This window comes from Syngnathus acus, chromosome 1, assembly GCF_901709675.1.
Source record: "Syngnathus acus chromosome 1, fSynAcu1.2, whole genome shotgun sequence".
Taxonomy (NCBI): domain Eukaryota; kingdom Metazoa; phylum Chordata; class Actinopteri; order Syngnathiformes; family Syngnathidae; genus Syngnathus; species Syngnathus acus.
The window spans coordinates 15,198,845-15,211,543 of record NC_051087.1 but is presented as its reverse complement, the minus strand read 5'-3'; the positions used below and the strand labels follow the sequence as shown (position 1 = coordinate 15,211,543).

Sequence of the window (12,699 nt, the reverse complement as noted above, 5' to 3'; positions counted from 1 at the left end):
TGTAGCAACGCTGATTAGCTAAGGAATGTAGTGTGGTGTGAATTAGCACTTCATTGTCGGCCCGTGACCCCCGCAGAATTTGTCCTCTTTCCTCAACCAGCTGTTCTTCTCCCATAGTTGGCTGACTCGTCCTCGAGTGTGATCAGATAACTTGAATTGCCGCTTTCCTGTGGAACAATGCAACTAAACCTTTGCTAACTTTATCTACTTGGTAAATTAACACACAATAATAGAGTAACTTGTCCTAAACACTTAAACAAACATTGAGTAAATATGGGATAACCTGTATGCAACTACTTCAAACTGTATATAACACTTAACAGAGAAAAACAGTTCTGATCAACAACAATCTATGAACCAAACCTACAGTTAACTAAAAGGAATGAAGTTTCTTTGAACCAAATAAGAACATTTCGCCTATGCAAATAAGCTCTGCTCATTGTTAGTGAAGGCCTCTTACAGGAACAAAAACACACAGACAACATAAGGACAGGAAGGACACATATGGCTGACAGGGATCAAAAGACATCCGTCACTAAAAAGGAAGAACCTAGATAAAAGGAAAGTCATAAACTCGTAAAGACAAGGCCTCCAGGTCTGGCAGGCCAAGGCTTCACTTAAATTATTCCCACACTTTGAGGATTGTATTAACCACTAATCCTGCCTCCAAAGAAAGCAAGTGGGAGCAGTAAAGCCATCCTAAAACACAAAGACGCTCTTAAAGCAATGGAACAGTGAGCGCCCGGCGCGCTGCGGTTGAACGAGCAGACCAAATTAAGCTCCCTGTGCACTGAGGTCCACTTAAATTTTGCAAAGTACATCAGGACTTTAAAAATATTTTCTAAATTTCAGCGATGACTCTGTCACAATAATGCGACCAGCGCAGTGCAGTTGCGCAGTCGGCGGCGCGCTACGGTTGCGCGGTCTGCAGTGCGCTGCAGTTGCACGATCGGAAAAAAATGCGCCTGATAAAATGCTTAAAAAAGGTTTTTTTTTGTCTTGGAACGGATTAAAATTCTTTCCATTATTTGTAATGGGAAAAATAGATTCGGAATTCGACCGATTCACTTCTCGAACCGCCTTCTGGACCGGATTGTGGTCGAAAACCAAGGTTTGACTATAAACTATATATCAAATACCAATAATATAAACAACAATTTTATCGAACCATCCGTGTCACTCCAAATCAATAAATCCATCGGAATCTTCGTCTTCCGTGTCACTTAAAAAAAAAAACACAGCTGTTGACTCCGGAACTACATGCGCCGCTGACGTCAGACTAGATGTATCAAATAAATGTAATATAGACAAAAATTTTATCAAACCATCCGTGTCACTCCAAATCATTAATTCCATCGGAATCTTCGTCTTCCGTGTCACTTAAAAAAAAACACACACACACAGCTGTTAACTCCGAAACTACGTGCGCCGCTGACGTTAGCCACGTCGTCAGTCGCGGCTCCAATTATTCCACAGATCTACGTATATATTATAGTCACTCCCCGTATGCCGCCGATTGCGGCCAGGACTCTCCGTATGCCGCCGATTACGGCACGGACTCCCCGAATGCAGCCGATTGCACGCGTACTCCCCGAATCCCGCTGATTGCGATTGCAGCTGGGACTCCCCGTATGCCTCCAATTTCGGCTGGGACTCCCCGTATGCTGCCAATTGCGGCGCGGACTCCCCGAATGCCACCGATTGCGGCGCAGAACCCCCGATTGCGGGGTGGACTCCCCGAATGCCGCTGATTGCGGTGCAGACTCCCCCGAATGCCGCCGACTGCAGCTGGGACTCACCGAATGCCGTCGATTGCGGCGCCGACTCCCCGTATGCCGCCGATTGCGACTGGGAAACCCCGTATGCCGGCAATTGCGGTGGAAACTCCCCGAATGCCGCTGATTGCAGCGCAGACTCCCGGAATTACGCCGATTTTAGCGCAGACTCCCAGAATGCCGTCGAGTGCGGCGCGGACTCCCCGAAGGCCGCCGATTGCGGCGCGGACTCCCCGAATGCCGCTGATTGCGGCGCGGACTCCCCGTATGCCGCCGATTGCGACTGGGACTCCCGGGGAGTACAATATAGTTATATGCTATATAACTATATTGTAGCGTTACCAAAGTACCAGGCAAGACGTGGGTTTGGTAACCGGCTCTTTATTTCACAAAACAAGAGCTCAACATATGAGTGTGTGCTCGAAACAAGCGCCCTGGATCTCCCCCCCCCCCCCCCCCCGCCCCCCCCCCCCGCCCCCCACGCTGCCTTCACGGCCTTGCTAGTTAATCAGAAACTACTGAAGTCTAACAACATACACGTTGCTTCTCCAAATAAACTATATATCAAATAACTATGAGATAAGTAGTTTATCGACCCATTTGTATCACTCCAAATCACTTAATCTCCTGACTCCGGAAGTCAGTGAATGGAACTCATTGTCAGTGAGGTTATTCCACAGCGCCCTCATGCGGTTAAAAGTGAAAATAACATGTGATCAACTATACTAATAAGTAATGTGTTAATGATCAAGTAAAGATTTGAATAATTTCACATATAAGTCGCTCCTGAGTATAAGTCGCTCGTCCACCCAAACTATGAAAAGAAACGTGACTTATACTCCGAAAAATACGGTACATAAACCCGCCCGCTACTTTTCCGTGTTTTTTCACATTTGCCATTCTCATCCCTGTGTTGTGCATGTTCCCCACCCTCAAAAATATCATCTTGGTCACCCTTCTTTCTCCCATCAGCAGCTTGTGACGTCATCGACCAGCAAATGAGCAAGAAAGCCACAGAGCTCCCGACGGAGGAGCCGCAGAATAACATCATGACTCCTGACGCCCACAGCATCGCTTTCCCACTCACCAAGCCCATGATAGCTCCTGAGACAAAGGTAAGAGTTCACATATATCATGATGAGAGGCGGCGTCTGGCGGATCAAAAACCTTGTCTTCCTGCTTTAAGGAGACCAGGACACCACCCAGATTCCAGATGTCTTCACTTGCTCCTCAGGAACGCATTCATTACAGTCACCTCATTGAAGAGCTTGGTGAGTCTTGCTTCTTGTAAATGAGCCCTTCTGAATTGAGCCCTTGAGAATTTAAGAAGTTCAGGAGTGTTTTTTTTTCTTCTTAATCTGTCAGACAATTTTGGGTTATGGGTCAGATAGAGCTGAATTTTATTTTTCTTGAGAACCAATAGTAGCAGAAGGCTTCATTCGCTCTTATTGCTGTGTTCTGCTTTGCCTGTAGGTGGCATCATCCTGGACAAGCAGTCCTTTGACCCCACCTGCTCCCATATCATCGTAGGCACACCACTGCGCAACGAAAAGTACCTGGCGGCCATGGCGGCTGGCAAATGGATCCTACATCGATCTTACTTGGAGGCCTGTCGATCGGTGGGCCGTTTCATTCCGGTGGGCTCGGCGACACCTCCACATTTAGACTAGACTAGACTAGACTAGAATGCCTTTATTGTCATTGTTCCACAGGTATACAACAAAATTGGAAACACCACTCTGTTGGTGCGTTTTAGGGGGAAATGGGGTGTGGAACATAGGGTGGGACAACATAAATAAATCCGCATATATAAGGAGGATAATGTAGAATGTAACTTAGTCCACCGGTGCAGGAATTGGAATTGTTGGATTTATGGTTGCATGTGTTTTCCAAGTAATAGCAGCAACAGGCAGGTAGAGTGACTTTGCATCAGGAATTGCACAAGATATTATACATATTGTGTTTCAACATATTGAATATTGTATTACACGTTGATAGCGAGTCATATTGCACTGCAGCTATAAACATTTATTAAGACACCGTAATTGGGATTACTCTTGATCATGTTTTTTTGTCACGCATTCCAGGAGGAGGACTATGAATGGGGCAGCAGTTCCATCCTGGATGCTTTGCCCTCCATCAGCTCGCAGCAGAGGCGCTTAGCGTTAGCTGCCATGCGCTGGAGGAAAGTCCTGCGAGGACCCTCGGAACAGGGAGTATGTGGCAGCTCAAATTGAATCATGTCAAAAACATTTCATTTTCAAATAGAAATATCTCATTTATAGAAATGCGCACATCAATGCATGTTGATTCAAACAAAACAAGTTAAATTTTGTCACCATATGGATAGAACTTGGTTTCAAATTGTACAAGTACAAGGGGATCAGAAGATCAGGGGATGTCTGAGAATATTTGTCAATTTTCGCACATGTCCATGTCCATCCATTCATTTTCTGAACCGCTTAGTCCCCACGGGGGTCGCGGGAGTGCTGGAGCCTATCCCAGCCGTCAACGGGCAGTAGGCGGGGGACACCCTGAACCGGTTGCCAGCCGATCGCAGGGCACACAGAGACAAACAACCATTTGCACTCGCACTCACACCTAGGGACAATTTGGAGTCTTCAATCGGCCTACCAAGCATGTTTTTGGGATGTGGGAGGAAACCGGAGTGCCCGGAGAAAACCCACGCGGGCCCGGGGAGAACATACAAACTCCACACAGGGAGGGCCGGAGGTGGAATCGAACCCGCACCCTCCTAACTGTGAGGCGGACGTGCTACCCAGAGCGCCACCGAGCCTCTGAGTGTTATTAGTCACCTAAATGTTGAACAGAGGCTGAGATGTACCGAAGTCAAATTCCTTGTTTGGCATGCTCAAACACGGCCAATAAAAATTCTTGAATCTTGAAGTTTTGGACTTTAAAATGTTAGATAAATGTCTTTCTGGTGTATTGCAAAAAACATGTTTTTATGAATAAAAGTAACTGTTGTTTTCGTCATTAACTTGCATTCTTAAACAAAAAATAGTTTTGGAAGCTGAATGTTAGTTGATTCAATTTTTAGATATAAAAAGATACGTCCTGTTTAGATTCATTTCTGCATTCAAAACCAAAAAAAAAACCCCATCTCTCAAGTTTAAAGAATCCTTACTGCCATGATGCTGGACAGTCTGGTGTATTAAGCAGCACTCTTGTGTTTTTTTTTCCCCAGGGAGCCTTCAGTGGCTGGACGGTGATGCTGAACATCGACCAGGGCCGAGAAGCTGGCTTCAGGCGCTTGCTGCAGTCAGGCAGGGCCAAGGTTTGGCTGCCACCATCGTCTTCAAAACGACAAAACATTTTGACTAAATCACATTTTCCTCCAGGTGATGTTGAGTGCCTCTCCTTCTATGTACAAAGAGGCAACGCACTTGTTTGCCGACTTCAGCCGCCTGCGGCCAGGAGACTTCAAAGTGGACGTGTCAGACGCCTCCGCTCAGGGGGTGATGTGCCTAAAACCCGAGTACATCGCCGACTACCTCATGCAGGTCACTTAACGCACTCCCCTGTCTTTACGTGCAGATTGTTTTAACTAACCCATATATCTCCACTGTTCACATTTTTTAAACCTATTTGCTGTTTTTGTGCTTCGGTCTGATTTAAAACTATTGTTTAGATGCCATTTTATGGCATCTAGTGGCCAAGAACTTTATTGAAGCGAGGGGTGGGGCTTCATTTAATCAAGCCATAATCCTGTCTAGCAGAAAACTAGTGCTTTGCTGCTGTCACCTGTAAGATAAACTAACCTTTATTGGTCCAACAATGGGAGAACTTGTGTTGTTTCAGCATCAGTCGTGGTTCCCGAAAATTAAACAAAAAACATGCAAAAGATAATGGCAATTCTAAATATTTTTGTGGTGGACATCACTCATGGATTTTCAATATTTACTGTCAAGTTCACAGACACGTGAGCGTCACACAATAATACTCGGCTCCCACCTCTTACAGGCGCATGTTCACATATTTTTATTTTATAACTGCAAGTTAGGTTTTGTATGTTCAAATATGTCGTTTTGTTTGTTTCGTGTATAAAACAAGTTTAAAATATTGTGGAGTGGTAAAACAATCCAAGAAAATGTCTCTCTGAATTACAGATATTCATTTATTGTGGGGGCAGTCTGAAATATGTTCCGAGCTGTGATATATGGGGGTTCATGGTCAAATCAAATTCTGTCCTATGGCATGTTTTGACATTTTATATATTTTTAACCATGCCTAAAATTGAAATTGAATTGGATCAGTCTCTTTTGTTTGTTTTTCTATTACTGATTAAAAATGGAATGAATAAATGAATATTAGTCAGATTGTAATGATATAAAGAAGGCAACGGGCCTAGTCCCGTGTCTTGTGGACACTTTGATGTGTCGGGATTTACCATGTTTTCTCTGCCTGCAGGATCCCATCCCTCCTATGGCGCTCTATCTCCTCACTGAGAGTCACCCCGAAGAGGCACCTGGCACGCAGTCACTGAAACGCAAAACAGCAGAGCACACCTCCCGGCCCAAAAAGTCTCGTCTGCTCTAAAAACACCCCCTGACTCTCTTATCCTTCACATGTACAAAATATTGTAAATAAGATTGGTTTGTGTTATAAAATAAAGTAAGCGTGGCGCATGTGACATCGGTTTGTCGTGTCTTGCTGAGGAGACTGCAGTGTGGGTGCGGGCTGTGATTGGCGGCTCTGAGAGCCCTGCTGAAAATCCAATCCTGAAAGTCCAAACCAATCATTAAAGTCCAATGCTTTATCGGTTGCAGAAACAGTGGCCGGTCTGCAGAGGGCGCTACATCATCCAACTTCTGTTGATGGTTAATTTGCTCTATTTTTTGGGCATGTGGATTAATTTAATTTATTATTTGGTGAGACATTTCTCATTATCTCAGTTTGATTATCTTTTTGGTCTTCAGCGTTCATTCTAGCCTACTGTAGTTTTGGCTTTTTCATGCTGTGCAGTAATCACTAGATTGTTTACCGTTTTTTTCCCAGCCTAGTTAAGAAATCACCAGAAAGATCACCATGACAATTGTGAATAATAAATAAATAGTTATTATATATATTATATATGTTATTATTATAATAAATAATTGTGATAAATAACTGGAACATCACTCAAATATTGGTGATCCCGTTGAGAGTCTCACATATTTCTTCGCTATCGAGTTTGCTACTGCATGCGCAGTGATACTGACCGGCAGAATAACATCCGGTTGTTCCCAAAGATGATCTTTTTTCTGAAATAATTTTACGTTTACGGACTTAAGTAACCCGGCCGAGTCATACCAAAGACTATAAAAATGGGACCCATTGCCTCCCTGCTTGGCACTCAGCATTAAGGGTTGGAATTGGGGGGTTAGATCACCAAATGATTCCCGAGCGCGGCGCCGCTGCTGCTCACTGCTCCCCTCTCCCCCAGGGGATGGTTCAAAATCACACGGGGATGGGTCAAATGCAGAGGACAAATTTCACCACACCCAGATGCGTGTGTGACGATCATTGGGAAAAAATAAAATTTGGGTGCGTATTATACATGGGTACAGGCTTTTTTCCAGCATCAACATGCCATTTTTAGGGTGCGTATTATACATGGGGGCGCATTATACATGGAAAAAAACGGTACATGTGGGAAGTAAAAAAACTGTTAATACTATGTTACTGTATTTAAATCTGTTTTCATGTTTTAGCACTTGAGTATATATTTTTCTGTTTTTGCACTTCCTACACTTGTATCGCAAATCTTCTTATTCCACTGAAATCAATGGGAATTCACTTAATGCATTCCAGGACACCCAAAATACACAGCACCTCCACCCCCTCCTTCATTGCGTTTAAATGGCGTCAAATTTATTTGAAGTTTTACTAATTGTGGGCTACCCTCCCCCATCTTCCCCGCTAATAACAGGCTGGCTCCACTGTATACTCTAGGCCAGGGGTCACTAACTTTATTTACTACCGTCAGTGTTGACAATCCAGGAGATGGGGCCATGAAATTTCTAGTCCTTACCAACCTTTGAGCCAACACCAAAAATGTCACAAGTGCATGCACAGGCCCATTTTGCTTCCATCTTGTGTAGTGCTTTTTCTGCTATGAAGAAGATATTGCGATTGGCTGGCAACTAGTTCAGGGTGTCTCGCGCCTACTGCCCGTTTACTGCTGGGATAGGTTCCAGCATGCCAGCAACCCCCGTGGGGACAAGCGGTATGGATGGATGGAAGAAAATATTTCGTACACCCCAGCTCTCCTCAATGACTATAAATTGTATAATCTGTCTATTAAAATGTTAAAAGTACACCTCTGCATGACATTGCATCCTAATTAATGAGTTCCCTGGGGTCACACACAGTGTCGGAATGTGCCTCCCTGGAGGGGAGGGGGGCTGCCCCACTATTTGAGAACACTGATCTAGTCAAAAGTGTTTAACATGCTGCTTGTATGAATAGATGAACAGTACTACTGTCCACTGTCAGTTGATCCAACATTTCGAGTAAATTAAACATTTTTGGACCATCGAAGGGAAATTAGACAATTTCCCATGACATGAACACTGCTTTGACAGCCATGTTAATTATAGGACCTTCATAATAGTAACTCAGGCTCAAAACACCTATTCAGAACTCCTTCAATATAATGTTTGCCCATATCGTTTCCCATTTTAATTCAGCACTCTCGGGACCCTCGTGAGAATAAGCGGTTCAGAAAATGGATGGATTGATGTTTCTTTTATTTATCTGGTGTTGGATTTTTGGTCCACAATTTGGGAAGCGCGCTATCCGCGCCTCACGGCAAAAGCCATAGCGAATCACCTGTTATCCAATTTACTCACCGCGTGCTCGTTTTATTTCTTCAGTTTTAAGAAAAGGCTAAGACACCGAAACAAAATTTAGACTTACACAGGTTGGTTGAGTTCAGTCACAATTCTTGTTAAGAAAGCTCTGTTTTCAGGAAATTACAATACAGCGCTGGGCCTTTCGTGCGACCATGCTCAAGAGCAGAAAGTCTCCATTCAGAAAAGGCAACGTTCAAGGTTCTTTGGTCAGCTTATATTCAGTTGCACATGCCAGTGTGGGCCGAGTTTGATGGGTGATGAGTCTTTGGGGTGGGGCAAGTTGGCAGGAGAGTTTGATTCCATGGGAGTGGGTCCTGGTTCGGTGAGAGCTGGTTCCGTGGGGTTTGGTACTGATTATGGGCGATTCGATGTGTGTGGGGGCTGTTGTTCTCCTTTCCGTCTTTCAGCATTGACGATCATCTTTGGCCGGGTTCTTGGCTGTCTCCCTCTGGCACCTGCTGGTTTTATCTCCAAGTGACCTTCCTGTATACATTCTCCTCCATTCTTGCACATACACTGTCGCACCTCATCCATTCATCATTCTTTCAATTTTGTCATTTTGTACGGAATTATGTGAGCTTTTGGCTGTGACATCATCAATTTATTAATGTTCACTGATTATGCAAAATTTGTACTCACCACTTACCATGTTTTTGTTTGTTTGTTCTTTTGATACTCCATGTACTTGCTTACGTCATCATATTCTTAGTTTAATCATGCTTCCAACCATATCTTTTCTTTGTTAGGCAAAAGATTTCCCTCTGTCCAGAACGTTCAGTAGTAATCGAAAACTGGCGTCTAGCATTAGTCAAAACATAAGATACAATCAAGTACTGAACATTTTTAGACGACTTTGGCAGTGTCCTGATTTAGAAAATCATCAGGCATGCATTAAACAGTTCCTTAAGGGTCATTAAGCTATTCAGGCAATATATCAAAAAACATTTATTTCAAAGTGCTCAGAAATAAATATCAGATCATAAAGTTATAAAAACCTTTGTCATTACCCCCTATCAAAAATGTCTAGTTGTCTGCTTTATTGATTTGGTGTGTAGGTATAATTATATGCTTAAAATGTTTCTTTTATTGATTTAATATGTGAATATACTTGTCTGCTTATGTACTTTATTCAATGAGGTTTGAGCATATCTGGTTTTGTAGCTAGGCAGGACTTTTTGTATTTCGAACCCATTCCTTCACTGGTATGATGCTGGAGCCTATCCCAGCAGTCATTGGGCAGTAGGCGGGTGACACCCTGAACAGGTTGCCAGCCAATCGTAGGGCACACAGAAACGAACAACCATCCGTACTCACACCTAGGGACGATTTGGAGTGCTCAATCAGCCTACCATGCATGTTTTTGGGATGTGGGAGGAAACCGAAGTGGCCGGAGAAAACCTATGCGGGAACGGGGAGAACATACAAACTCCACACAGAGAGGGCCGGAGGTGGAATCGAACTCGCATTCTCCTAACTGTGAGGCGGACGTGCTAACAACAACGACGACGACTACTACGGTGTAAAATGTGCTGCCATGCATTCATCCATCCATTTTCTATAGAGCTGATCCCAGTTGACTTGAGGCTAGACAGGTTGCCAGTCAATGGCAGGGACATATAGATGTGTACTTACAGTCACATCTACAGGCCATCTTCAATGAAGCTAGCATGTTTTTTTTTGTAATCTGAGAGAAATTCATCCTCTTCCGGTAAGGGCTGTAGTACAGATTGTTCTTGAATGTTTCATAGTAGGATATAATGTCAACAATAATAATAATTATTATTATGATGTGTGTGCATCCACGAGAAGTCCACGTTACATTTCATTTTTGTATTAGCTTTTTATCCTCTATTTAGCTGAAATTTCTGATCCGAACAACCAATGATTTATAAAGGAAATTCATGAAAATGATCAGGGGTGCCCAATTATTTCTGCAAATGGAGGATTTTTCTGTTGGGGTGCCCAAATTTATGCACCTGCCTACTTTTGTTCAAGTAATGATTGCACACTTTCTGTAAATCCTATAAACTTCATTTCACTTCTCAAATATCACTGTGCTTGTCTGCTATATGATATATTTAACTGAAATTTCAGATCCGAACAACCAATGATTTATAAAGGAAAATCATGAAAAGGATCAGGGGTGCCCAAACTTTTGCATACGACTGTACATGCCCAGGACGCTGCTCACACGTTTGCCTGTTTGGTGATGTTTTACCGATTCACAACCACGGTCCATTGGGCGCCGTTGAACTTGACTGCCCTTACACCTGTTTATGGACCCCGTGGAGGCTATTTTGTGTGTTTTGGGGTGTTCTTTGGAATTGAGGGGGGTTGGTTGGCCGCTGTTACTTTTTTCCTTTGTCTTGTTGCTTTGCTTTGATGGCTTTTAACTTTCGCACTTACTGGCTTTCTTTGTGGCGCTGTTGTGTGGCAGCCTTATAGGAGCCTATTGAGTTGCGCTCATGTCATCTGTGTGTCTTTTATATACCCGCTCTGTGGTATGAATATGGCTGGGGTGGGGCCTGAATCTCCCCACCCCCGGGGATCAATAAAGTTTCAATCAATCAATCTATGTGCTTGACCTCAGGTAACCCAAGAATCTTGAGCTTACATTCATACAAACATTTTTAATGTGTCTTGAGGACAACAAGCCACTGACTGAAAGGTTGTCGACTGACACTGAAAATGAGTGAATCACAATCCTTATTAATTATTGAGGTTTGATTTTTATTGTTTGTTTTTACTCCCTCTCCACACAAATTGGCTCTTGTTGCACATTACCTCAGATTTCTACTATGTTCAAAGATTGAATAACAATAGATGATGTACAGTAGCGCTATTTTCCTTTTGTATAGTAGTATACCAGCTTTAAGATGCTGTGTTTAATGTCTAGTTGCATAACACGTACTTTGATGCACTGCCTGTATGTTATCTGTGGAAGTACTGCACAGAAGTTCATACCTTGTTTTGTATATTTAGTATTATGCTGGAGTTATTTACTTTTCCTTATATTTTGCTATTATAACTAGCACTTTTTTGTACATTTTGTGTTTTATAATTGCATATTATTTAGGTAAAATACTTGTTTAAAATTGTCTCTTTCTTTTTTCCGACATTATTAGATGATTACAGATATGGTGTTGTCACGCGCAGGCGCCGCTGACCGCCCGACCACGCCCCCTTGTCCCCGGAATCACCGCCACCCAGGTCGGGCACACGCTCATTGAGAGAGAGCGCTATATCAGCGCAGCCAGCGCAACATCTCCGTCAGCTTGTCCCGTGATGTCCGTGTGTGCATTGGTCCAAGTAAGCTTGACTCCCTGAATTGTTCCGACTCGATTCTTGTCCCGTTTTTCTTGTCCGTCCTGCTCCCCAGTCAGCCCCTATCCTCTTCAGATCACTCCTGTCCTCCTGTCTATCCTCTTCAGATCACTCCTGTCTGCGATCTGCTGTCGCCAGTGACAAGTCCCGCCGATCACTCCGGCTCCTGGTCCGCCATCCAGCCATCCCTGCCCGACGAACCCTCCTTTGCCCGTACACCGCTCCAGCCCTCCACCGCTCCCCTTCCCCTTGACAATAAACTCTGTGTCGTCACCGCACTTGGCTGTACTGTCTGTCCGTTACAGGTGTGGGCATCAATTTTGTTCAGAATTAATTTTTAGAACATGTCTACAAAGCTAAAATTTGATAGTCTAGCCCACATACTGTGCCTTGAAAAATACTAATGTTTTGAGTGTATCTCGTGTACTGTGTTAAGAAATATATAGAAAGTACTATATTTCATGTACTATGAATTGAGAAATGTAAAAACGGAGTGTTGCACATACTATGTGTACTGATCTCCCTGTGCGTTATGTACTTCGTGTTCGTTATCACAGTTCATCAGCCAGCCAAACTCATGTATAGAACACTTGACCCAGGATTCAGAGCGTCTTGCTCCCTATATTTCCGTCTAGTGTAAAACACAAAGAGTAAAACTGCAATTGGAAACAACAAAAACACTTTGTTTCTTCTACGAGTATTCTTCTTATAAAGAATAATAAGGTGATCCAACAAAACAATGA

The 12,699-nt window shown here is 43.5% G+C and overlaps 1 protein-coding gene across 7 annotated transcripts in view; it reads left to right on the top strand.

Moving 5' to 3' along the window:
• The window catches only part of topbp1 (DNA topoisomerase II binding protein 1), a 41,347-nt gene extending 34,918 nt beyond the window's left edge, over positions 1 to 6,429 (top strand). For 3 of the 7 annotated variants that reach the window (XM_037254177.1, XM_037254184.1, XM_037254137.1), the window contains exons 22-28: positions 2,748 to 2,890; positions 2,959 to 3,046; positions 3,249 to 3,412; positions 3,863 to 3,991; positions 4,984 to 5,073; positions 5,138 to 5,299; positions 6,207 to 6,429. In XM_037254177.1, the coding sequence (XP_037110072.1) occupies positions 2,748 to 2,890; positions 2,959 to 3,046; positions 3,249 to 3,412; positions 3,863 to 3,991; positions 4,984 to 5,073; positions 5,138 to 5,299; positions 6,207 to 6,335 (905 nt within the window). In that variant the 3' untranslated portion in view covers positions 6,336 to 6,429. The remainder of the gene's footprint in view (positions 1 to 2,747; positions 2,891 to 2,958; positions 3,047 to 3,248; positions 3,413 to 3,862; positions 3,992 to 4,983; positions 5,074 to 5,137; positions 5,300 to 6,206) is intronic. The other 4 variants (XM_037254193.1, XM_037254148.1, XM_037254168.1 and 1 more) reach the window with 3 other exon arrangements.
• The last annotated feature ends 6,270 nt before the right edge of the window (positions 6,430 to 12,699 follow it).